The 22,777-nt window shown below is 33.7% G+C and overlaps 4 protein-coding genes and 1 pseudogene across 8 annotated transcripts; 2 read left to right on the top strand and 3 right to left on the bottom strand.

The window, feature by feature from the left end:
- Nucleotides 1-595: 595 nt before the first annotated feature.
- On the bottom strand, nucleotides 596-4,601 carry LOC140965777 (WRKY transcription factor 44-like). Of its 2 annotated transcripts, none has more exons than XM_073425961.1 (7): nucleotides 4,427-4,601; nucleotides 4,183-4,230; nucleotides 3,404-3,620; nucleotides 3,210-3,311; nucleotides 2,229-2,839; nucleotides 1,550-1,708; nucleotides 596-1,036 (listed from the first exon to the last, which is right to left on the bottom strand). In XM_073425961.1, the coding sequence occupies exons 3-7, from the start codon at nucleotides 3,593-3,595 to the stop codon at nucleotides 865-867; spliced, it is 1,236 nt and encodes a 411-aa protein (XP_073282062.1). In that variant the 5' UTR covers nucleotides 3,596-3,620; nucleotides 4,183-4,230; nucleotides 4,427-4,601; the 3' UTR covers nucleotides 596-864. The 2 variants fall into 2 exon arrangements, with proteins under 2 accessions (XP_073282062.1, XP_073282061.1); XM_073425960.1 differs by having other exon boundaries at nucleotides 4,173-4,230; nucleotides 4,427-4,599.
- A 1,162-nt stretch (nucleotides 4,602-5,763) lies between these two features.
- Nucleotides 5,764-7,366, bottom strand: LOC140965782 (small ribosomal subunit protein uS12). The gene is made up of 4 exons (XM_073425965.1): nucleotides 7,219-7,366; nucleotides 6,344-6,499; nucleotides 6,121-6,247; nucleotides 5,764-6,031 (listed from the first exon to the last, which is right to left on the bottom strand). Exons 1-4 carry the CDS (start codon nucleotides 7,221-7,223, stop codon nucleotides 5,891-5,893), a joined length of 429 nt encoding a protein of 142 aa, XP_073282066.1. The 5' UTR covers nucleotides 7,224-7,366; the 3' UTR covers nucleotides 5,764-5,890.
- A 202-nt stretch (nucleotides 7,367-7,568) lies between these two features.
- On the bottom strand, nucleotides 7,569-11,367 carry LOC140965828 (interactor of constitutive active ROPs 2, chloroplastic-like). 4 transcript variants are annotated; one of them, XM_073426033.1, is made up of 4 exons: nucleotides 11,118-11,315; nucleotides 10,070-10,103; nucleotides 9,586-9,766; nucleotides 7,569-9,430 (listed from the first exon to the last, which is right to left on the bottom strand). In XM_073426033.1, the coding sequence occupies exons 2-4, from the start codon at nucleotides 10,087-10,089 to the stop codon at nucleotides 7,799-7,801; spliced, it is 1,833 nt and encodes a 610-aa protein (XP_073282134.1). In that variant the 5' UTR covers nucleotides 10,090-10,103; nucleotides 11,118-11,315; the 3' UTR covers nucleotides 7,569-7,798. The 4 variants fall into 4 exon arrangements, with proteins under 4 accessions (XP_073282134.1, XP_073282133.1, XP_073282131.1 ...); XM_073426032.1 differs by having other exon boundaries at nucleotides 7,570-9,430; nucleotides 10,070-10,111; nucleotides 11,118-11,367; XM_073426030.1 differs by having other exon boundaries at nucleotides 7,571-9,430; nucleotides 10,070-10,989; nucleotides 11,118-11,366.
- Nucleotides 11,368-12,658: 1,291 nt separating this feature from the next.
- On the top strand, nucleotides 12,659-14,546 carry LOC140965787 (uncharacterized; annotated as a pseudogene).
- Nucleotides 14,547-20,478: 5,932 nt separating this feature from the next.
- Nucleotides 20,479-21,165, top strand: LOC140965785 (uncharacterized). The gene is made up of 2 exons (XM_073425967.1): nucleotides 20,479-21,020; nucleotides 21,129-21,165. The coding sequence occupies exons 1-2, from the start codon at nucleotides 20,479-20,481 to the stop codon at nucleotides 21,163-21,165; spliced, it is 579 nt and encodes a 192-aa protein (XP_073282068.1).
- The last annotated feature ends 1,612 nt before the right edge of the window (nucleotides 21,166-22,777 follow it).

Below are 22,777 nucleotides of genomic sequence, written 5' to 3'. Positions count from 1 at the left end.
GTCTTCATTACGTGTTTTTATATTACCTCGTTAAAAACCTTATTAAGAAAAATCATTGGGATAAAAATCATAGTAAGAGAAAAAGAGTGCAGTCACGTAAACTTCTCCTCATGTTAACACGAACGATTCTTCACAAATTTGGTAGATTGCATATCCCAACAAACATGCATGCCAATTGAATCACTCAAGAATTTACACAAAAACTCACGTGAGACGGTTTCACGAGTCAAGTTTGTTAAACAGATATTCTATATGAGTCATTCACGAAAAAATATTACTTTTTATACAAAATATAGATATAATTCATACGTCTCACAAATAAAAATCCGTGAAACCGTTTTACGAAATACCTACTCCAAGATTTATTGGTCATATTCAAACTTAAAACGTCCGATGCTAACATGTAAAAGAGAGTGTGTGTGTGCGCGCGTGTAATATAGTATTTTTTTTAAAACAAAATTTTTAAAAAATTCCCAATGACATATTTGTGCTTGTGAATTTATAAACTCTAAATAAATAATTTCGATATGTGTGTGTAAGTAATTAAAATTTTGGCAGATCAATCGAATTCACGCAAAAGACTAAAGGCAATAAAACCCACAAAATTATACATTATATATAATAGGGTTGAATAGCAGCAAATCAAGGTGACTTGGGTTAACTTTGAATGTCACTAGTCTATCGAAATTTTCAAAACATGAAAACGAAAAAGAAAAAGAAAAAGAAAAGAAAAGAAACGTATCATATCAACTAGCCATTTTCAAGAATTTGTTAAACACAGAAGTAATCCTCATGTGTAGGCATATATGTATGCATCCTAGATTCGCATCCGGCTGATGTCTCGAGATATTTGTAGGCGTTGATTCAAGATTTGTTCCTTGTCCTTGTATTCGATGCCTCTGAATTTGCAATTTTGATTGGCATTTCATGGTTGTGTCGACCCTCGTACGTCGTTATGAAAGTGGCGGGATCTTCCGAAGTTCTCTCGACATACTTCCGCACATTGCACTTGGGGCTGGTGCACTTATAGTAACTCCTGCAAGGGCAATGAAACACACCATAACCTAAGAGCCAACAAACGGAACCTGATGCCATGTCTTGATTGGCACTGTCCACACTCGAAAAGAGCTGACTAGTTCGATGACGATTCCCACTCCCCAAAAATTGTATCAGAAGACACACTTAACTGGTTATGTAAATTACTGTGCACTGCATGGCAAGATTCCAGTAATTTTAAAGAATAATGATAGTATCCGAAATTCATCAAGTAAAAGAATCAGCTAAAAAAATAATTGAAGGAGGAAGTGTTTTTCCTCTATAAATTAGAATTTTAAACCATTTTTATAAAAATTGTTGCAATAATTATTTTAGCAACTTTTTGACATTTTTAATGCATGATAGCTCATGCTTATTGTATATCACATGATCTAACAAAAATCAAGCAACTTGATCTACTAAAATGTCCCAATATTTTATTAAATTTCTAGACACGCATTTAATTTATATACCAGGGGAAGATGCCCATGAAGTTGGCAAATTTAATACTAACCTTGGGTATGAATTTCCCTTGACAACTTTCTGGCCATACTTTCTCCATCGAAATCCATCCCCGATGATATCAGAATCCGCATTGTTCTGAACACCATTCCCAGGCTCGGGCGTGCCTTTCTCCGCAGTACCTGCTTTTAGTGATTGGATCTGGCATTTCCTGCAGTATAAAACCAAAACCTCAGAATGCTGTTGTTATTGTGTGAATTCAAATATCAAAAGTTCACATATGAGTAGGAATGCAACGGTATTGGCGTTCGGTGCTTTTCGAGCTAGTTTCAAACGTTATTCAATTCATGTTCGAAAATATCAAACTTGGCTAAGTTCTATCATATTTGATTACATATTATTTTAGCCCAAAATATTATTTCAATATCTCTTCAGGCTCGTGAGCTTATATTCATTTTTTAGAAATATATTTCAAATTACATAAGCTCAGAAGTTCAAACCTGAATTCAAGTTTTTACCTAATAAAACTCAGAAGTCAGGTTCAAATTAAAAGAATCAAGCTCGAATTCGAATTTTTAGTACCAAACTCAAGCTCAAGATAGTTTATTCTTCCAGCTTGAAGCAAGCTAAAGCATACGATCTCAAGCCAAGCAAAAAAAATACCATTAAGCTCGATTTGATTTCTTTGCATCTCTTTACATATCCTAGTGCCAGAGTAAAATAACTGTCACCTTCTTTTGCTTTTAAAGCCATCATCTTCCGCTTCCAAAGCTTCACTTCCTTCCTCCCATTCCCCTTTCTCAGCATCATTGGAAGTTGAGGCACTACCATAGAACAATACATCCATAACTGTTTCATTGATTCTCGGAGAAGCACCAACAAAATCTGATTGGGTGAATGACTCCATGGTAATCTGATCTTTAGACTCACTTGTAAGCCCTTCAATTCTATCAGCCTTTTGATTATTTGACACGGAACTGTTTACCTCAATTTGAGCAGAATCACACGCAGGTCCCTGAGGTTTTGAGTGGTTGTGCTCACCCTTGTAGACCACCTCCGCAATCTGCTCATCAAGTGTTCTTTCTACCATCTTCTTCGCCAAACAATTCGGGTATGTACACTTGTAATAACTTCGTGGATACTCACTTCCCTTAACCTCTTTCTGTCCATATTTCCTCCAGCTATGTCCATCAGAAGAAGCTCGCTCCTCATTGTTAGAAGGTAGCAAGAAACGTTTGTCTTCTTTGGAATTTTCTAGCACATCATTTCTCATCAACTCTGATATTTTAATAGATGAACCAACCTCAGTATTTTCTTGTCTGGAATTAATGACATTACTCCCCTGGTCAAGTACAAGTTCATAAAATACATACCTTTGCAACAAATGCAAAAATTTATTCCTAAAAACATTTTGGTCACGAGTCATTTTTAGTTCCATAACCATGTTGGAGCAACATTTTTGGAACTTTATGCATGTAAATATTAAATCGGAAGATATAGGTAGAAGAAATAGTAAACTTGATCGTTGCAAAATAATTATTGAACTGAATTGATACTTGCGTGTGCGTAGGTCTAAAAATGTCACAACTCTGCTGTTGAAGAATAAAAAATGATAACCAAAAATTTAGGAAATTTTACTCTTATACTGAATCATCAACTGTACAACAATTAATCTCAGAAGAAGATTGAAAATATAAAAATGTTATACTAACCAAACTTGCCAAGATGGAAAGAGTTGCACTCGTTACAAATTTAGCAATTGGTTTGTAAACCAAATTTGATGTAGCATTTGATTTTGGGGCCAACATCTCCACCTGGAATCATCGGATGCCAAAACATGGAGAATATGAATGAAAAAACTGCACAGACAATAATAAAAATAAAGGGCCTTGAAAGAAGTAACTACCTTCCCTGTTGGCTTGAACCGGAAAGTCTTCGGTCTTATGGCTATAACTGCAGTTTCAGAAACATCGGCAGGTGAAGAATCCTTAACTGCATCTGAAAGCAACTCCGATAAAGATTTATGATGGGAGAGGCCTGGCCTCCTGGCTATTGGTTTCTTAATTGCAGTTTCATCCTCTTCATTAACTTTTGTCATAATTGTCGTTACAGCAAATATTCTTCTGCATAAATTCACATTGTACATGAGATCAAGCTCACGTCCTAAAAGTGAACAAAACAGCTAACTTTGTAACACAAGCCGATCATCAGTCGTTTCAAAATAGTTAGATAATCCTTCTTGGCTCTTGCTGCCAGCCTGCTATTTTGTTCTCAACCATCAATATTTGACCAATTAAACTTGGGTTAGAATCTGGACCGAAGGGAATTATCAACAAACAAATCGTTCCCACTTTCACCTTTTATTGGAACCGACGCAATCAGTTCTTTAATCATGGTTAGGCCGAGTCTGAACAGAGTCACTTCTCTGACCGAAAGATTATTTTTTTTAACAATTAAAACAACGATCCATTGAAAAAAGAATTCCACTTTCCTTTTACGAGGGTAACAACAAAAAGGTATTAAATTAAAATCCTAGTTCCATCCCTTACCAATGGCAGCTTCTACTTCCCCATTTAAACAAGTTAAAGAACATATATTTGGAAGAATCATGTGCTCATAGAATCAACAATTTTCTCCACGAGTGGTAAGGAGTTGGAGATTGAAGATGGACTAACCAGGAAATACCTAAATCCACTGTTCTCTCCACTTGAACATCAAGTCTTTTTTCTCCACCTGCATGCACAGCATTCAAATTCAAACAAAACAATACACATAAAGCAAGCATCTAAAAAATCCCACTAAATTGATAAGCTGTTCCATCCCCACAACCCAACTGTGTAGTCCATTACTAGCAATTTCATGGACAAAAACACAAACCCACCAAAAAAGTTATGCAGAAAATCAGAGTGAAGAGCTAAAAAGGAATTACCCAAGAAATTGTTCCACTAACACACCAGTGTTACCTATCTCTCTGCGAAAGAAAATAGCCAAATGTTTCCCGAATTGTGCACAAATTCATTGCAGGGGCAGGATGGGTGATGCCTTTGAGGCAAACTAACCCGGGAATCCGCATTTGAGGCAGATTCACTGATTTTAACCCCAAAAGAATGGTAGTTGAATGCCAACAGCCACGTGCTAAAATCCCAACCCACCATCTTGTCCATTTCCATGTTATAAATGGTACCCCACAGGCCCACTATTTTGTAAGTTCCACCTACGTGAAATTTTGGATTTTCTTTTTTTAAATAAAAAAATTTGGAATTTCTTTTTTATTTTGGGTTTTTTGAGAACTCTAGGAAAACAGTACAGATAAATTGATGTTTGTGTGTTTTCACATTCGTCTTGTAAGATCTAAATCAATATTTTACATGTCCAACAAAGCTTGAACCAAGAATTTTGTTGTTCTAATCGCTCTATTTGTGATACAGTAACATAAACATATCTCAATGTTAGATACTTACAGATTTTAATTCAAGTAACATAAACATATCACCACCAAAATTATGACAACACGAGTAATTTTATTTTATTTTATTTTTCGTTTCTTTATCAAATAAAATGAGTTAGTCCAAACTATAACCAGAATTGAAGAGAGTAAATTTAATCTCGTTTAGCCATCCTTTTACAGCTTCTTCAGCAATTTCTAGGCGCTTGATCCAATCAAGAACCCTCCCACGCGTTGAAGGACCTAAGACACAATCCCGAAAACACCTGATCAAATTTTTCTCTGGAAGTTATTTGTTGACTCTTTTATATCAGAAAACTTGAAGAGGTAGGGCCCGAGATTTCAGACCTCGGCCTCTCCTTATGATTTTTGAAATTTCTTAAATTATATTTTATTAACAAATTTTACTCTTTTTTTTTGAATATTTAATTGTATTCACTTATATAATATAATAATTTCATTAAACCGATAATTTGTTGAAATCGGTATTATTACAATATTTATATGATAAATTACAATTGTCAAGAAAAAATAAAATAATCCACAAGTATATTTCTTTAGTTCTTAGAAATTTCTCACTTACAATGCATACATAGTCGATACGTGTGAATCTAAACATTGTTGCATATTCTTAGCAAGTATATCAAGGCTCATATCTGCTAAATTCGCATAGCAAGCTTCATGTTTCACCAAAGAGCTATCAGCTACATGCCCTACAAAACACTCAATATTAATGACCATTCCCGAAATCCAGGCTTAATATTGAACCACATCTATAGAGCCGAACAAAATGCGACAAGTTGCAGGTAGTGATGACAGAGTGAAATCCACAATGGTACAACTCTGATACAATTAAAAGAAATAAATTGTTCACAAAGTTGACTGAAGCATTTCGATAGTTCATCAAAAACTTGAGAATCACTCAGCCAGGGAAAAAAAGATAATGACTTAAGATCTAGGCTTCTCTTTTTTCTCCTTAAAGAGTGCAAGGAGTGATACACCAGACACCTTCACCACCTTGAATCTGACACCAGGAATATCTCCGACGGCATGCCCCTTACGTCCAAATCCAGCAATCAACACTTCATCCTGTACAAATAGCAGCATATCAAGTTTAAACTCCTATTCTGTGGGCAATTAAGTAAATCAAAGCGGAGGAACTGATAAAAGGAACTCACATTTTCTTCTATGTAGTTTAAACAACCATCATTAGGAACAAAAGCTGCAATCTTTTTGCCATTCTTAATAAGTTGAACCCTGGCACATTTACGAATAGCAGAGTTCGGCTGCTTAGCTTCAATGCCACTGCAAATGTCAATGAATCGTAAGACATGTTAAACCGTAAGACGTGTATGACATGATTAAGAAAAACTAGAAGGCCAGTGGGAATGAAAAATTCACATTTTCTCGAGAACAATCCCCTTGGCATGAGATGAGCCAGCAAACGGCTTCTTCCATTCATTCCCCAGGTGAGATTTCTTGTAGGCCTTGTCAGCCCACCTCTGCCTTCTGCGGTGGGACTTGAGCTTGCGACCAGCTCCCATACCACGTGTCTTCCTATATGATAGATAGTAGACAATATAATGAAACAACTCGAGAAGAATAATACTATCCATGAATGTTGTAAAACAATTTCTTATCAGGTGTGGTACATGGAAAATCCATCATGTCAAATCTTTCTCACGCAGAAATCTCAAACTTTGGACTAACAATAGAATTGACAAGAAAACCGCCTAATCTTCGAAATTATACCGAATTCCCTTTATCAAAATAAATCTTCCATGCACCTTAGGTGCTATATCTCACATAAGAAAGGATCAATTTAGTGTCATTAGATACTATCCCTACATTGGACAAAAGTAAACAAAACCTCATTTGTCGTCAAATTCACCTACATAATCTTTAAAATGACTCTTTTACCATTATATTACACGAAACAGCAATATTCTTCCATAGAAAAAATTAGCAAATGCAAATAAGCATTGAGGGTCGCAACATCCAGTTCTTTTCTCTTTCTTTTCGTAGAACAAATGCTTAACCACTTCAGAGCCCAAAAATAAACATCAAATTCTCGATACTACAAACCGAACAAAACAACACTCAATTTATCCACTTTGACCAACAGTTTATTGATTCGAGAAACACAAAAAAAAAAAAAAAAAAAAGAAACGCAATCCGGAGAGCCGAAAAAAAAAAAAAAAAAAAAAAAAAAAAAAAAAAAAAAAAAAAAAAAAAAAAAAAAAAAAAAGAAACGCATTCCGGAGATCTGTACGTACCCCATGATTGCAGAATCGAGCGACCGAAGAGAAGGCGGCTACGGAATCAGAGGATGAGTGGAACAGCCGCTGAAATCCAAACTTCAAAACCCTAATCAAATATATAATTTAATAGTTTTAGGATGTAGAAGTTTGTCTTTGAGCTCATGGACCTACGTACGTTGGTGTCCAATAAGGTAAGCCCAGAATGTTAAAGGCCAAAATATTAGGTGAGCGTAAGAGCCGATTTACTTGACCCAAATACAACTTTTTTTGATATTCTATTTAAAAAAATTTGACAAAAAAATGTGTAAATTAAATAATTAAAAATAATAATAATACTCTGGTCATTTTAAATTTGTGTATAAAATTCATCTTGAAATTACCCATATTAAACTATATAAGACTGACATAGTTGATTGAAGCTCTAAGGGGGTTACTGCTCTTAAATAAACCAAACACAATGTCTATCTTACATCAAATTTTAGCCATAAAATTTGGGTGCCACCACAAAATGGTCATTTTGAGATGGGGAATCACTGATTTTTTTAAAGCAAAAAACTACTAAAATGGCAATGAGGATCCTGAAACTTTCTTTGATCTACTTCTGCCCTTTCTTTAACAATACACTCCCAATCTTCTTCAACATATTTCCATTTTTCTTTTTACCGAAGTCATCATCAATATCTTCATAATACGGGGAACCCAACTTACCAGAAATTGTGTGATAGTCCAAAGAACCTGTTCTTTTCACATATTTACCATTATTTTCGGTAGAGAGCATTGCAGCGGCTGCCTCAGCAGCCTTTCTCCATTGATCTGATTGCACTTTCAATCTCCTTAGTTCAGTTTCAATCTCTACGTTAGCAGCTTGAGTTGCATCAAGCTGCTCGGTAGCACGCATGGTTTTTCTTCGACTTTTTTCGGATTCCTCGGTCAAATATCCAATCTTTATCAAGGCTTCTTGTTCGGCTGCTCTTGATGCATCGGTTAAAGCAATGGCCTTATTAGTTGCTTCGTTTCTCTCTGTTTCGTTCTTCGAGATTTCGGATTTCAGAATTTTGTTTTCTTCTCTGATGGTTTGCAACTGAGTCTCTTTCTCAAGTAAGCATGCCTGCAGATCTTTGAGGAGTGATTCTGACTTCTCTAACTCTGTTTCGAGTTCTGATTCTCCCTCAGCTGGTGCATTTTCGTCGATCTTTAAACTCAACCCCTTGTTCTGTGAAATGCTTTTCAAAGCATTATCTTTTTCAGTCAGTTTTGCCCTCAATATGTCAGCTTTGACTCGGTACTCTTTAATCTTTGCTTCTATTTCAAGTTGTTTCTTGAACGATTCTGATTTCACATTCTCAAGAAGTTCATTGGCATTATTTATCTCAAGGGCGCTACGATTGTATTCATCTTGATGTCTTCTTTCAGCAGTCTTCAGCGCTGATCTTAAACGATCAACTTCATGTTTCAATTCCATGAGTTCGTTTTTCGGGACTTCTGTTTTAACATCATCAAAAGGATACGCTGAGATCTTGTTGTGAGGACCTAAGTTAGACTGGAGACTCCTGACTACTTCCTCCAATGAAACTACTCTCTTTTTTGAATCTTCCAACTCCAAGATCAAATTTTTGCAGGATTCCATGGCAATAGCATGTTTAGAGTGTAATGTTTCTTCAGTAATCTTCAAATCTTTCAATTGCGTTTGAGCTTTTCTAACATCTTCAACGGCCTGAGCTTCAGCTTCCCGGGTATTATTTAATTGGGTCTTCAACTTCTCAACCAACTCAAGCCTTCCGTTGAGTTCGCACCTCAATCTCTGTATCTCAACACAAGCTGACTCAGCATGCCTAGCATGTGAAACTTCTGACCCGGAAACCCTGTCCAGTTGAATCTTGAGATTATGAATCTCATTCGTAACAGAAGCCAAAGCAGAAGAGTCCATAGAATGTTGCTTTTTTAATGCTTCGAGTTCAGATTCCCATGCTCTATCTCGATCCTGAGAGATCTTTCGTAATTCTTGGAGACGAGCTTCTTCGGAGTCAAAAAGTTCCTTAAGTTGCTTCTGAGTCTCCTCGAGTTTAACAGACATGGCTGCTAGCTGTTCCTTGGCTTCTTCGGATTCCTGCTGCGCACTTTGTCTCAATGACATGGGGGAGCTCAGCCGATCCTTCGCCTTCTTTAGTTCCTCTCCCAGCTGAGCTATCTGAGACTCCAATTCAGACACCCTGCTCGGTTTTTTCTTCTGTGGCATTGCACAAAAAACAGACTTTTAAAGAGTGGTTTAGAAAAGTAGCGTCGAATTCAGAAGGATTTGAAATCCATACCTCCAAGTATTAGTGAAGTGAATTCTTGGCTATATCATAATTATAGTTATGTAAAATATTCACAACTATATACCTCAGTGGCTGGACTTCTCGGTGATTGACGACCAACAACCTTGGGACTTCTGTTTCTAGATGTTTTGCTAACTGGATCTGGTGACAGAGCAGGATCAGATTCTGATCCCGGAATTTTGAGTTTCTGGACCGTACGTGACATGACCAGAGATGCCTTTTGAGGTGCATCAAGAGAACCAGGACTGCAGGCAAGAAACGAGCAATTTTTTTAAGAGAAACAAATTTGAAACGTACTATGAAGGATAACACATTATTCCACCCTATCTAACAATAAAAGGATTAACAACCCACTTTTGAATCATTATAACTTCTCAATGCCATAAAACATACACATTAGTCATAGAATTTGTTAATTCAAGTGAAATATACCCTTTCCGTCACAGGGTAGTGATACAAAGAGGCAGGTATTTCAACTGACATATTAACAAAGCAAAAGCAACAGAAAACCAAGAAAAGCGGGATATCATACAGTAAGATAAACTTACCGAGAATTAGAGGCCTGCATAAATGTCTGCAACTCTGCAACACTTGACAGAAATTTGACTGAGGAATTAAAATTTTTGGGATCCAATAACATAGGAAAAAATAAAAGTTCCAAGGAAAAATACCAATCTTTAATCCATTTTCAATTGAAAAACAAAATTAAATGGGAAAAGCACGTAGAAGCAAAGTTATCCCTTGAAAGGAAAACCACATAAACAACCTTCACTCCCACGAACCAAAACCACAAAAAAAGAATATATGAAAATTTGAAGGAAAAAAGAAAGTAAACAAATAATGAAAATAGCTTTCGAATGATATAACAAATATCATAAATTTTGCCTTCTGTTTCACTCCAGGATTCGAACGCTCGCGCTGTTTAGGAATAAGAATAATTGAGAGAACATAAAAAGCAGAAAATCGTATAACCTACAATCAGCAGAAACAGTAAGAGCTTTAATATTCAAGAACACAAAAGATGCACAGTTCAACATGATAATTAAAGTGAAAGATTAGTTTAACAAATTTTTAGTATGGATTCACTTGTTATTACTATCGTGTTAAACCAAAGAATGATATAACAAATCAGTTTTCAAGATTTTGATCACCATCTGCAAAATCTTTGCCTATATTTTCAGGTCTTTTTTTTTAAAAAAAAAAAGAAGAAGTTTCGAAATCCACATTGAGATATTTATGTCCCATTTTTCTTCTGAACTACTAAAATATAAGTATGCGAAAATAATTTGTTTACCACTTCACAATCCACACCCACAAACACACTCTCAAGACAAAACAATGCAGAATCATATACATCCATTATTCGTTCAAAACTAGCTATGCCTCCAATACTCGAGCTTTAAATTATTAAAAACCAGCACACATTGAAAAATCTTCAACAAACTCCCATATCCAAAACTCAGCCGATCTTTTAAGCACATATATGCAGAAAAAGATGGAACCCAATAAAAAAAAAAATCATACAAACAGCCAGAAGAAACGAACCTACATGGAAAAAAATCAAATTACAAGGAAAAAAACATCCATTAGACTCACCAAGAAGAAGAATAAAGTAGTCAAAAGACTGCGCAAGTTTGAACCCTTCTTGACACAGATATAAATTAGTCACAGCTAACTTGTTACTGCTGTAACTCTCACACAATTCTGAAGAAAATAGTGAAATGAAGTCGAAAACACTAATCTTGGTAGACTTGGAACGTCTGAGACAGTGTGTGTGTGGTGTTCCCGAGTATTGCTTCCATTATTTTGTTTTTTGGTCAGAATTCAGAAAATAACAAGGGGACGTCCCGCTTACTGTGTAGGGCGTGTTTGTTCAAAGAAACAAGAAAACAAAAAAAATCACAAGCCAACGAAAGGTGTCTAAGTTGGCAGAATATATATATATATATTCATAACCAATTTATCAGACGTTCTATCCTCTACCGAAACCTTATTGAGCTAGTCTGTCACACAAACTTGCCTTGTACGATATATTTGATTGATGTGGTTTGCAGATTATTAGGTTCGGCCCAAATATTTATTCAATACGTACCTATTCCGGTTACCGAAAATATCTCCACAATATCCTAATTTAGTTTCTGATTGGATGTTTAAATTAATTAAAGAACTAACTTTGCTCTTGGACGTGACTTGTTTGAATTCATGACATTAAAGTGATTTTAAATTTATTGTAGTGATTTAAATAGTAATTATAGTGAGGTTTAAATACATCTAAAAATTATGTTAGTGGGAATCATGAGCAAAATGTAAACCACGTCAACACATTTTCATAATATGTACAAAAAACTCGGAAAAATCAAAGAAATTAAAGTTTTTCTTAACATTTTTTTATATTGCGATATCAGCAAAAGTTCAAGCTCAAACTTCGTTTTTTTGAAAATTTAATAAGTGAGATGATTTCTTGTATATTTTTTTATCATATTATATAATAAAACAAAAGTGTATAACTGCTTATTTGGTCCCTTAGTACGAAAACGAACCACTACGAATTTCAAAACTAACAAAAAGTAACTACGTAAGGCAATATTTCAGTTTTATTATCAATAAATGATTATAAGAATCTTCCTCAAAATTCTTGATTTTAATATAATATATAAAATTTTTAGACAAAAAGTTTACTAAACACCAAAAAAATTGATTAAAATATTTCATTTCTTGCATCCCAAACACGGTCTTATCATGAAAAGCCCTCGCTCCTTGGTCATGGCGCTTTTAACTTGAACTTGGAATTTGAAAATAAAATATTTGAAAAATCAGACAAAACAAAAAAAAATTATAACTGAGCCCAATTTGGTTGAGCGTCCACGTCCCAATTGGAACTAAAATTTATAACTGAGCTCGAATAATTCAATGTTTTCGAAGCTAAAGGCTTGAAATTTTGAAATATTATGTTGATTCGTAAATTTTTAAAATTGGATTGTAGGAATATGAATCAATAGAGTAGTTCTTTATTATATTTGATCATGTTTATTTTTGTATCCATCAATTGAAATGACTTAGATTATCAGACAATATAATCGTAAGTAAACATCAAGGTGCTTGCAACATAATCTTGATGATGGGAAAGGTATGTTACAATTTGTCGCTGAATTATTAGTGGATAAATTCGTTGTTCCAAGTAAACAGTAACCGTGATCCCGTTAAGGGTAAAGAATAAAGAGAGTTGAATCTTAAATGTTTGTGGGTTTGAAAGGAACAGGGATACATGAGCAGAGGAAATTCTGTATCATTGGACTTCATTCTATATTTTAAGTATTTGACATTCATTTCGTACTAGTTCTTCAAGCATCTTGTTTGTCTAAATCTTTGAGGTTCTGAATGTCAATAGTAGTTATGAAAGTTACGTTTCGAGGATGAAGAAAGTTTCTACACATCCTCCTAGTGCTGTGCGTATATTGCTTTCGGATGGTAGATATATAGCATATCACGAGACGGGTGTTCCGGCCGATAAAGCTAGATTTACCATTATAATCCCGCACGGTTTCCTTTCTTCTCGACTTGCAGGTATTAGGCTTCTGTAAGTTATTGAATAAAATTGAAGTACTATGGACTGTTTGAACAATGAAATGGCAGGCATACCTGGTATCAAAGAGGCGTTGCTGGAAGAATTCGGTGTGAGGGTCATTAGTTATGATCTTCCTGGTTCGGAGAGAGCGATCCTCATGCTACCCGAAATCTTAATTCTTCGGCTCTGGATATGTCACAATTGGCAGATTCTGTGGGAGTAAAAGGCAAATTCTGGGTTCTAGGATATTTGAGTGGCTCGTTGCATGCTTGGGCTGCTTTAAAATATATCCCAGATGAAATTGCTGGTAAAATTTTGCAGGGACACTAACACTTGAAATAATCTTTTCGATTCCTGTTATAATTTTTGAATTGACAGTATTGTTTTGACAACAGGTGCTGCCATGTTTGCACCATTGGTGAATCCATACTAGAAGAGCATGACAAAAGAAGAGAAGTCGAGAACTTGGGACAACTGGACACGGAGAAAAAGATTATTGTACTATCTGGCTCGAAGATTCCCAAAGTCCCTCATTTACTTTCACCATCAAACATTCCTCTCTGGGAAGCATGGTCGAATAGATAAATGGTTATCTGTGTGACTTGGAAAGAAGGTAAGTCATATCGCATCCTTGTGGATTGAACAAACCATACATATCTTCGGGGTTGGATTATTTATTGAGAAGCTAGCTACCTGGGATAGTTGATGAACTGGATTACTTGAAAATCAGTTCTCTACCACCCTTGTATTGGATGGAGCATCAACGTTAAAAATCAATAATATATTCCACAATCACCTTTGATTTTATTAAGACGACTCTAAGCCTTTCAGACTTTGTGTCATTGAAGTAGGCCTTCGTGAATGGAACCCGTAAATATCACTCTTTCGTTTGTCCAGGATAAAAGTCTCGTTGAAAAGCTTGCCTTTGAGGAAATATGGCACAGAAATGTCAGAAGAATCAATCCGCCAAGGTAACACAAAACCATTTGTGGAGGAAGCTATACTGCAAGTTTCGAACTGGGGTTTTAGCCAACTTTTTTTCCTGTTTTACTCTTTCTTATTTTTTATACTATATTTTTTCTTAACAAATAATATTATATTCACCGTCATAAGGAAACTGCTCACGTGAAAAATAATATTATTTCTTCTCCAAACTAGCCACTGTGAAAAATAAACTCTCTTCTTTATGTTGTGACGTCATTATGTTGTAATATCATGAATATTTAATATATTAGCCACATGTATTCAGGACACGCGTTGCGTGTGCCCCGGTTACTAGTTTGAGTTTAAGCATTACCTTAACTGGTCGTTTTCAGGGAATGGATGATATGGTGGTTCCGTCATCCATAGCTGATCACATAGCCCGTGTGCTACCGAATGCCAGTGTTCATAGACTTCGGAAGAGGGTCACTTCTCATATTTCGTCCTCTGCGATGATTGCCATCGGGAAATATTATTAACCCTTTTTGGCATCCCGCAAGGTCCACTAGATACTGTCCATAAAACTCCAACCAACCACGACGAACAAGAAATTCGGGATGAGACAAATACAGCTTCTGTATGAAACATTACTTCTCTTTGGTACACGACGTCAGAGATTTTCCGATTCTGGAAACGGACATGGAATTTGTTTCCCCTTGTCATCTGTTTTCGAGATAGTTTATGTGCACAACAAGAATCAATTGTGCATTTGGATGTATATGTATATATATATATCTATTTTTCGTTGCTAGATATTTCTACGAATAAAAACAATTATAATATAATTAAAAAAATTCTGTATAATTTTGTATTTAAGCGCATGTAATTGTGGGGAAAAAAATGCAATTACCCCTACTTTATAATTATTTTCCTTGGATCATTACGTTGTAAGTTTCTCATTTAATTCTACTCACATATTTGATTTTCAAATTAAAAAAACTAAAATTATTAGTCATGGAAATTAATTGATAATTATTATCCACTAAGTTTATATTTAATAATTATTGTCGGAGTCTAAGAACTAGTCCTCAATGAAAGTATATGCTCTATGTCGGATTTGATGAACTTCGTTTTTCAAATGAGTATTGATTTTAGTTTTGAGTGTCATACGCATTCACATAACTTTTTAAAGCTATATTTTTTCGAGAATATGAACAAAGGAAATTAGTTTTAATCACAAGGAAGATATTATCATAAGAAATGCAAGTGATCATATATAACTCCAATTTCATCCGGAAAAATAAGAAAAGGTTCACCCTTGTTCTTTACTAGATGAAAATGATTAACAAAATAATATACACATATAAAAATAAATATCATACTTTTAAATTTATTTGTGTACCATATGATATATGGATTTTTACATGCGAAACATATGCTTCTTGTTTACATTATTTTCTTCTTTTTTTGGAAGGGGGAGATAGAATATAATTAGAGATCTTTGACGAACTGGGACAAAAAAAAAAGCTGTGGTTGCGCAAAAGCGATCACATATTTATGTATGACATTTCACTTTCTATAATATATTTTTAACACTTAATTATTGTGAAACTGCTAATATAAAAAACGCGATCACCAAATAACTAAAATCTAAATTTGCATGATTTGTTTAAATATTAAAATTATAAATGAGAAGTTAATTGGAGTAAGAAAATAAACATGATATCAAGTCGGAAAAAAGCATATAAAATGTATTATTCGACTAGCGAATCAAACAACAAAAATCATAACATAGTATGAGATCGTGTCACGACTTACGAGTCATTTTTTATATGGATCTTCGACTCGTTAAAAAAAATTTATCTGTTAGACCTAATCACGAAAGACCTACTCAAAATACAAATATACATTGATACCTCTGGAGATAACCGTAGATACCCGGGTCATCTTTAGTCCGGGTTTTGGATAAGTCGGAAAGCCGGGAAGATTGAGCAAAGCCCACTAGAGAAGATCAGCCCGGTTAGTAAAAGCTCACGGGTATGGAGCGCCATGTATTGATCATCGTTGCCCGTTGGGAGGTCTTTCAGCACACGTGGAGTGATGTGACTAGGCTGGAGCAGGTATGAGTTGTCAGGCTTTGCAGTAATCAGTGAACAGAAGCATGGACGAACATCTCGCCATGAGTAGCAGCTGGGCACTGAAAACAAAGTTATCATTGAATTCTCTTCGATAATTACCAGATTTGTTTGATATTAATTCATTGAGACGTTTATAATAAATACGCATAATCTCTATAAAATCTCTTGATATAAAATCATTTAACCGACTTAAGCGTCGAAGTAGCTACACTGAAGAATATTCTGACACCTCACTAACGATCTATGTTATCTTAAGTGTGTAGACATACCAGAGCCTGGACACCCCTCATCCAAGATCCGATATATCAGGACTGGAACCAACCCGACCCAATGTAATTACCCACTATTTTCAAACCCAATTCACCCGGTCATCCTCATCCATCTACACTTCATCAACGTTAGATTGTATAATATATGTCTATATATTAAACATAAATCAGCAAATAGTAGGATTAAAAAAAGAATTGAAGTACCCATTGAAGTTTTTTAAAATTTAAAATGGTTGAAATCAACAGATTTGAGAGTAAACAAATACGTCTTCAAACATAATATATACATGCCCACGTGCATCCCAAATCTCTTTTATTGACTACGACCACGAATCAACTACCAAATTGACTGTTAACTAAGTTTTAAAATATTTATTATAATTATTTTTGTTATGATGAAAGAACTCACATCCGTTACTCTTTGGTACACGCTTGATAAATCTCCGACTAACGCAGTAACATGCAAACTACGTTAATAATGCAAATACCACTGGACAAACATTGTATAATATACTCGTTCGAAAAAATATTGATAAAACTATTGGTCAAACGATCAATTGGTTGGGAGACTATTATATATTATAATAATAATTATTATTATTATGAAAGGAATCTCACGTTCTAAAAAAATGTTTAGTTTATGTACTGTTTCCCTTATACCCTAGTAGAGCACTGGCCCTGAGTTTTGATTTAAATTCAATTGTAATAATTGGTGGTTCTGAAAATAAATAAAATTAAATTAGTGTTAGATTAAATTTAAATACTCAAATTAAATTCAAAAATTATTTTAACCCCAATCTTTACAATTTCGGGAAAAAAAACAAAAAAAAATTTAAGGAAGCAGATTAAATGTGTTAAATTTGTATAATTCATAATTTAAATTTTAAAACTTTGAAGAAATATGAAGAGATGCTCTAGAAGTTCAAACCCTAAAAAATCCCATTATTTAAATTTCTGACACAAGAAAAAATTGATCACAAATTTTTTTTTAAAAAAAAAAAGAGTGTACCAAGCCACATGGAGTTCCAGTGCAATATGAATTCTCAACGCTGAGAATCCAACTGTAATCGCTGCTAAATATTTGTTGCAGATATTTAATTTTATATAATAAAATTTGGATTCTTTATTTATATTATTATATACTTATTAATTTAATATTTATTGCAGATTTCGTAGATAGATTATATATCACAAACATTCAATGAATATATCATACACATAATAATGTATATTAATTTAATGGACGAGAACATAAAATATCGGGGTGTTTTGGTAGAATATATTACGGATGTATGATATAGATCATCAAAATCGTAAATAATCATTTTTTATGGAAAAAAATGCACACATTAATCCCTTTTTTGAAACTCTCCCTGTAACATTCATATTGCCTCGAGATTTAGATGGTCTATAATTGATTAGCAAAACCTTTTTTATAGTGTAACTTATAAACGCCAAGCATCAACAAACAAAATATTTTGAAATTACAAACCATACGACTATGAACATGTGTGAAAAAATTATAAATTTGGTTTTATATTCGACAATTTTGCAATTTCGGTATTTTTTCATTGTGAAAAAAATCAATTTTAGTTTGTTATCTTCATATATTTTAAATTTTTGGCTATTTTTTCGACATAGAGCTAATGTGGTGTCAACTTGATATTGACGTAGTGATCATGTTTGTGTCACATCAACGGTGATATTGCCATAAATTGAAACTTACAAGATTTAGTATTAAATTTAGATAACTTAAATGACTCAAATTACACGGACAGTATAAATTTGGATAACACAAAGATATGTGAGAAAAATTAATGCAATTTCCCCTTGTTTTAAATGATTGATAAATATATCAAATTATAATGTTTCACTCATTCGTACATCTTGGTTTAAAAGTAAAAATACAAAACATTAAGGTAGCATCATGATAAATGAACAAGTATGGGTGTCATAAACGAGAAACCAACCTTCAAGATCCAGCTTATTACCATTTTATTGTTTCGGTCGTAAATTTAACATTTATTGCTAATATTTTTAGTTAAAAAATATTGTTTGATATCAATTATATGAAAATTTAGAACAATTACTAATAAAAAAAATTTAAGGTAAGAATACGAATTATTGAATATAAAACCCGATCAGAATAAAATTCGGTCACATTGAGATTTCTTTTTCCACCTTCTCATATAGTGAGTGACTCGATGAGAATTGCCACCAAATCTCTCGCGGTTATAAAAAAAAATAAAGATATATACAATAATTATAATCTGTTATATGCAATAACACATTACAATAACTAGAGTGTAGTCATGGAGTAAAATTTTTTTTATTACGTGGGAATCCGCGGTCGCTATCTTTTGATGCGCAGTGGGTAAACTACATTGAACAAGTTTTATATGACAAGCTCACCTAAGAAGATGTTGGTAGAATGAATCGAACTACTGATCATTGATCAAACGCTCGTCTGTTTTACTGACTCGTGTACCCTATTGAAAGTTGTCATGGTGTAATTTTGGATATGCGTAAAACAATGTCCATATTATCAAATTAACTCTACGGTTTTCCTATAATATAACAACATTTTTTTTATATTTTATTTTATTTATTACCATTTCATTTCAAAAAAATGTATAAATTTTATTTTAATAAAAAATTACTTCATTTTAAAAAAAATTTATTGAATACATACAATGTGTGTACCACGATATGCTAGGAATAATAATACTCATACACCTTCGTTTAAAGTGAAATTATCCAACGATTAGAATTTTTTTTTATAACAACTTGAAGCGACCGGAGTTATGTTCTCGCCAAAATTTTAATATTAGGCTCACTCATTCATCAAAGGAGAAGATCGTGTCTCTTCGCCACACATAGGGAGTGAACCAAATATGGATAAATTATTCTAGTAAAGAATGGGAGAAATTGAAATTTTAGTCCTATAAATTGTTATGTTTTGCGTTTTAGTCATATAATTTGTTAAAGTTTTTTTTCATCTAGTAACTTAAGTTTGAGTATGTCTCTTGTGAGACAATCTCACAGATTTATATCCGTGAGACGGATTGATCTGGTCCATACATGTAATGTAAAGTAATACTTTCAAAATAAAAAGTAATGCTTTTCATAAACCAGGCATCGGAGATTCGTTTCATAAAATTGACCTGTCAAATTGTCTCACGAGAGTTTTTACAGCAAAAAATGACTAAAAAAAAAAATCAAGTCACTATATGAAACTCAAACTTTGACAAGTTACACGATTAAAACTCATACCATGTCAAGTTACATAATGAAAATTGCAATTTTCTCTAACTCGGGTTTTTAACATAGTTACGTTCAGTCCTTTCAACCAGTATTGGTATTCGATTTTTTTTCACCAAGGTATCATGAACAAGATAGATTCAATGTGGGAAAATGTTTGCCCTTTGATGTCTTATACCAAACAACTTGCATGTAAAACATCATCGCGTCTGTCGCAAGCGGACCAACAAATTTTGGGATGACTCGATATTTTAGTGGATAAAATTCTAGATTTTAATGAAAGTGTCGATACAAATCTAAGTGAAAAAGTAAAAATATGTTTGTTTAGGATTCATTTAATTTTATTTGGTAAAAATTTTCTGATTACTCTTTTTTTAACAATTGGATATTTTTTCTTAAAACATGAATAAAATGAATTTGATTTTTAAAAATTAAAAATTTAGTAATATTTTATATCTTTTAAACTTTTCACATATATTACGCGAAATAAATATTATGTCATCGATCCAAAAATATATACTATATGTGGCATAAACAAGAGATGGCCAAGTGGTCGCATGTACATGATATCTGCGCCTTTAAATTTTTATTTATATTCATTAATTCCAGTGATCGAAAATTTCGATTTGCGAGGCCCCTCTCCTGAAGCAACCCCTCTCCTTCAGTCAACCACGCACGAGCCACGCACGAATACTGGCAACGAAACAAAAGATGCATACAAACATAGGAAAACACAACTAACATAAAAAGATCCGAGCAAAAATCACAAGATTCGGCGTAAGATTTGTGCTTCGTGTAGAAGGATGTTAGCTTTATCGAAGCCGATATCAAGTCCAAGCAGGAGTGACAAATTTCCGCCGCCGTTGCTGAAATTCTTGAGGAGCAATGTGGGGAGCAGAAGCCGAGGAAGATCGCGCACAAGCCCAATCTTCTACACGCGCAGCAGAAAAATCGATGCGGCTCTTAATGGAAATATTCAAGAACCATCTTCCCCGAAAGTCACTTGCATTGGCCAAGTTCGAGTCCGCCGCTCCGCCGTGTCGAAGGCCGAGAAACCCGGTGGAGCAGCGGCGAGCCGCCACACCTGCTGGTGGGTCAAGAAAGCCCTTTTTGGTGAAAAGAATTTCACGCTATCATGCTGTCGAAAGAGGTCATTCAGAAGGATTTTCTGCAAGTGGGGTTTGTTTTTCAGGTCTGGCTACTGCAAGAAAGTTGACGCCACGGAGGATTCCTTCAGGGCTTATTCTGATCAGAAAATCGAAAATTATGAATATTTTGGAGCTGGGGTGCAAGAATTTAAGAGGGATTTTCTTGACTCGCCATCCTCTCCACCAAAAAATGCTTTGTNTATTTTTGTTTATTTAATTTTTATATAATAATATGATGCTAGTTGATGGATCGTGTTATTAAATTAGTGTTTCGTTGAATGGTTCACTGAAATGGTTTGGTGTAGTCGACGCGTTGCGTTATTCAATGCTCTTTGGCGGTAGAATAGGCGAAATCATGATGAGGTGGATTTAGTATATCTGCAGTATGAGCAGACACAATGAAGGGGAAGAAAAGGTGTAAACGAGACTATGAAAAATTTAAAACTTTTCATTTATAGTGATATGTGTGAATTTTTGTGGATCAGGTCTATTGTGATATGATCTCACGAATCTTTATATGTGAGATATATCAATCATACCGATATTCACAATAAAAAGTAATACTCATATCATAAAAAATAATATTTTTTCATAGATGACTCAAATAAGAGATATGTCTCATAAAATACGACCCGTGAGACCGTTTCACACGAATTTTTGTCATTTTTGTGACGCAAAGGAGTGAAGGACAAAGGTTACTTATGCGCGTCATATATATGTGTGAGCGTGCGTGAATCCGATAGATAAGAGTTACAAAACACTTATGAATTGAGCTCTATGAATGTATTATTTTGATTTATCTCGAAGATATAGAAGAAGAAAGAAACTCATTTCCAAATATGGATATGTGTTATTACATTTAAAAAAACACGTTAAGAATAATATCTCAGAGAGTCGGTTTATAGGATAATATCTAAAAAATATATAAGATCGACAATTATACTTTATTTTTTCGAGCTCATTTTATTCAAGAATTACAAAAATCTAGGAGGATCTTTGAAGTTTGTAATCAGGATATGTGAATTATCAAACAGTCGATGATATAGTAATTTTATTTGGAAGTCGAGATCAAGTAACTTGTACTGGTTTGTTTTTATATCAATGGCGGAGGTGGTACACTTGAGAGGCCCCACAACTCCAAGATATCTTTATCTTTTATAAATAATTATAAATTTATATGCAACTTATTAATGTATCATTATTGTATTTACAATAAATTACATATGGATCCCTTCTACTTGAATGATAATTTCCAATATAGTTTAAAGTTAAATTCAACGAATTTTTAATTTTTATTCGGTTAGTTTCGAATCGTTGAACGTTAATATCTACTGTTTGAAATTACGGAGTTAATTTAATGAACACAAAAACTTTTGTGAGACGATCTCAATATTCAATTTTGTGAGACATATCTCTTATTTTGGTGACCTATAAAAAAATATTATTTTTTATGCCAAAAGTATTACTTATTATTATGAGTATGTCTTTCATAAAACGGTCTCACTGATCTTTATTCGTGAAACGGATCAATCATGTCCATATTTACAATAAAAATTAATATATTTGACATAAAAAATAATATTTTTTTCGTGGGTTACACATATAGAATATATGTTTAACAAAATTGATCTGTGAGACCGTCTCACATGAGTTTTTGTGTATTATTATTATAAATATGAACATATTTGATTTATCTCACGAATAAAGATACTTAAGATCCTCTCATTAAAGAATTATTATTTCCTCACAAAATAATTACTATTCTTAAAATATCATAGGATTTATTTTGTGACATGATTTATATATTCGATCAAAATCTTATAGGACTGGAGGTTATCTTAATATGTTTTGAATTATTATTATTCCTTATTATTGTTGGGCCACCATGGATTTTTATTAGTTATTGAAATGTGAACCCCACTTGTTATCACATTTAATTACAATTTATTATAAA

The sequence above is a fragment of the Primulina huaijiensis genome, unplaced genomic scaffold (assembly GCF_012295235.1).
Source record: "Primulina huaijiensis isolate GDHJ02 unplaced genomic scaffold, ASM1229523v2 scaffold14403, whole genome shotgun sequence".
Classification (NCBI taxonomy): Eukaryota; Viridiplantae; Streptophyta; class Magnoliopsida; order Lamiales; family Gesneriaceae; genus Primulina; species Primulina huaijiensis.
The sequence above is the reverse complement of the archived record's forward strand: the minus strand, read 5'-3'. Positions and strand labels throughout refer to the sequence as shown.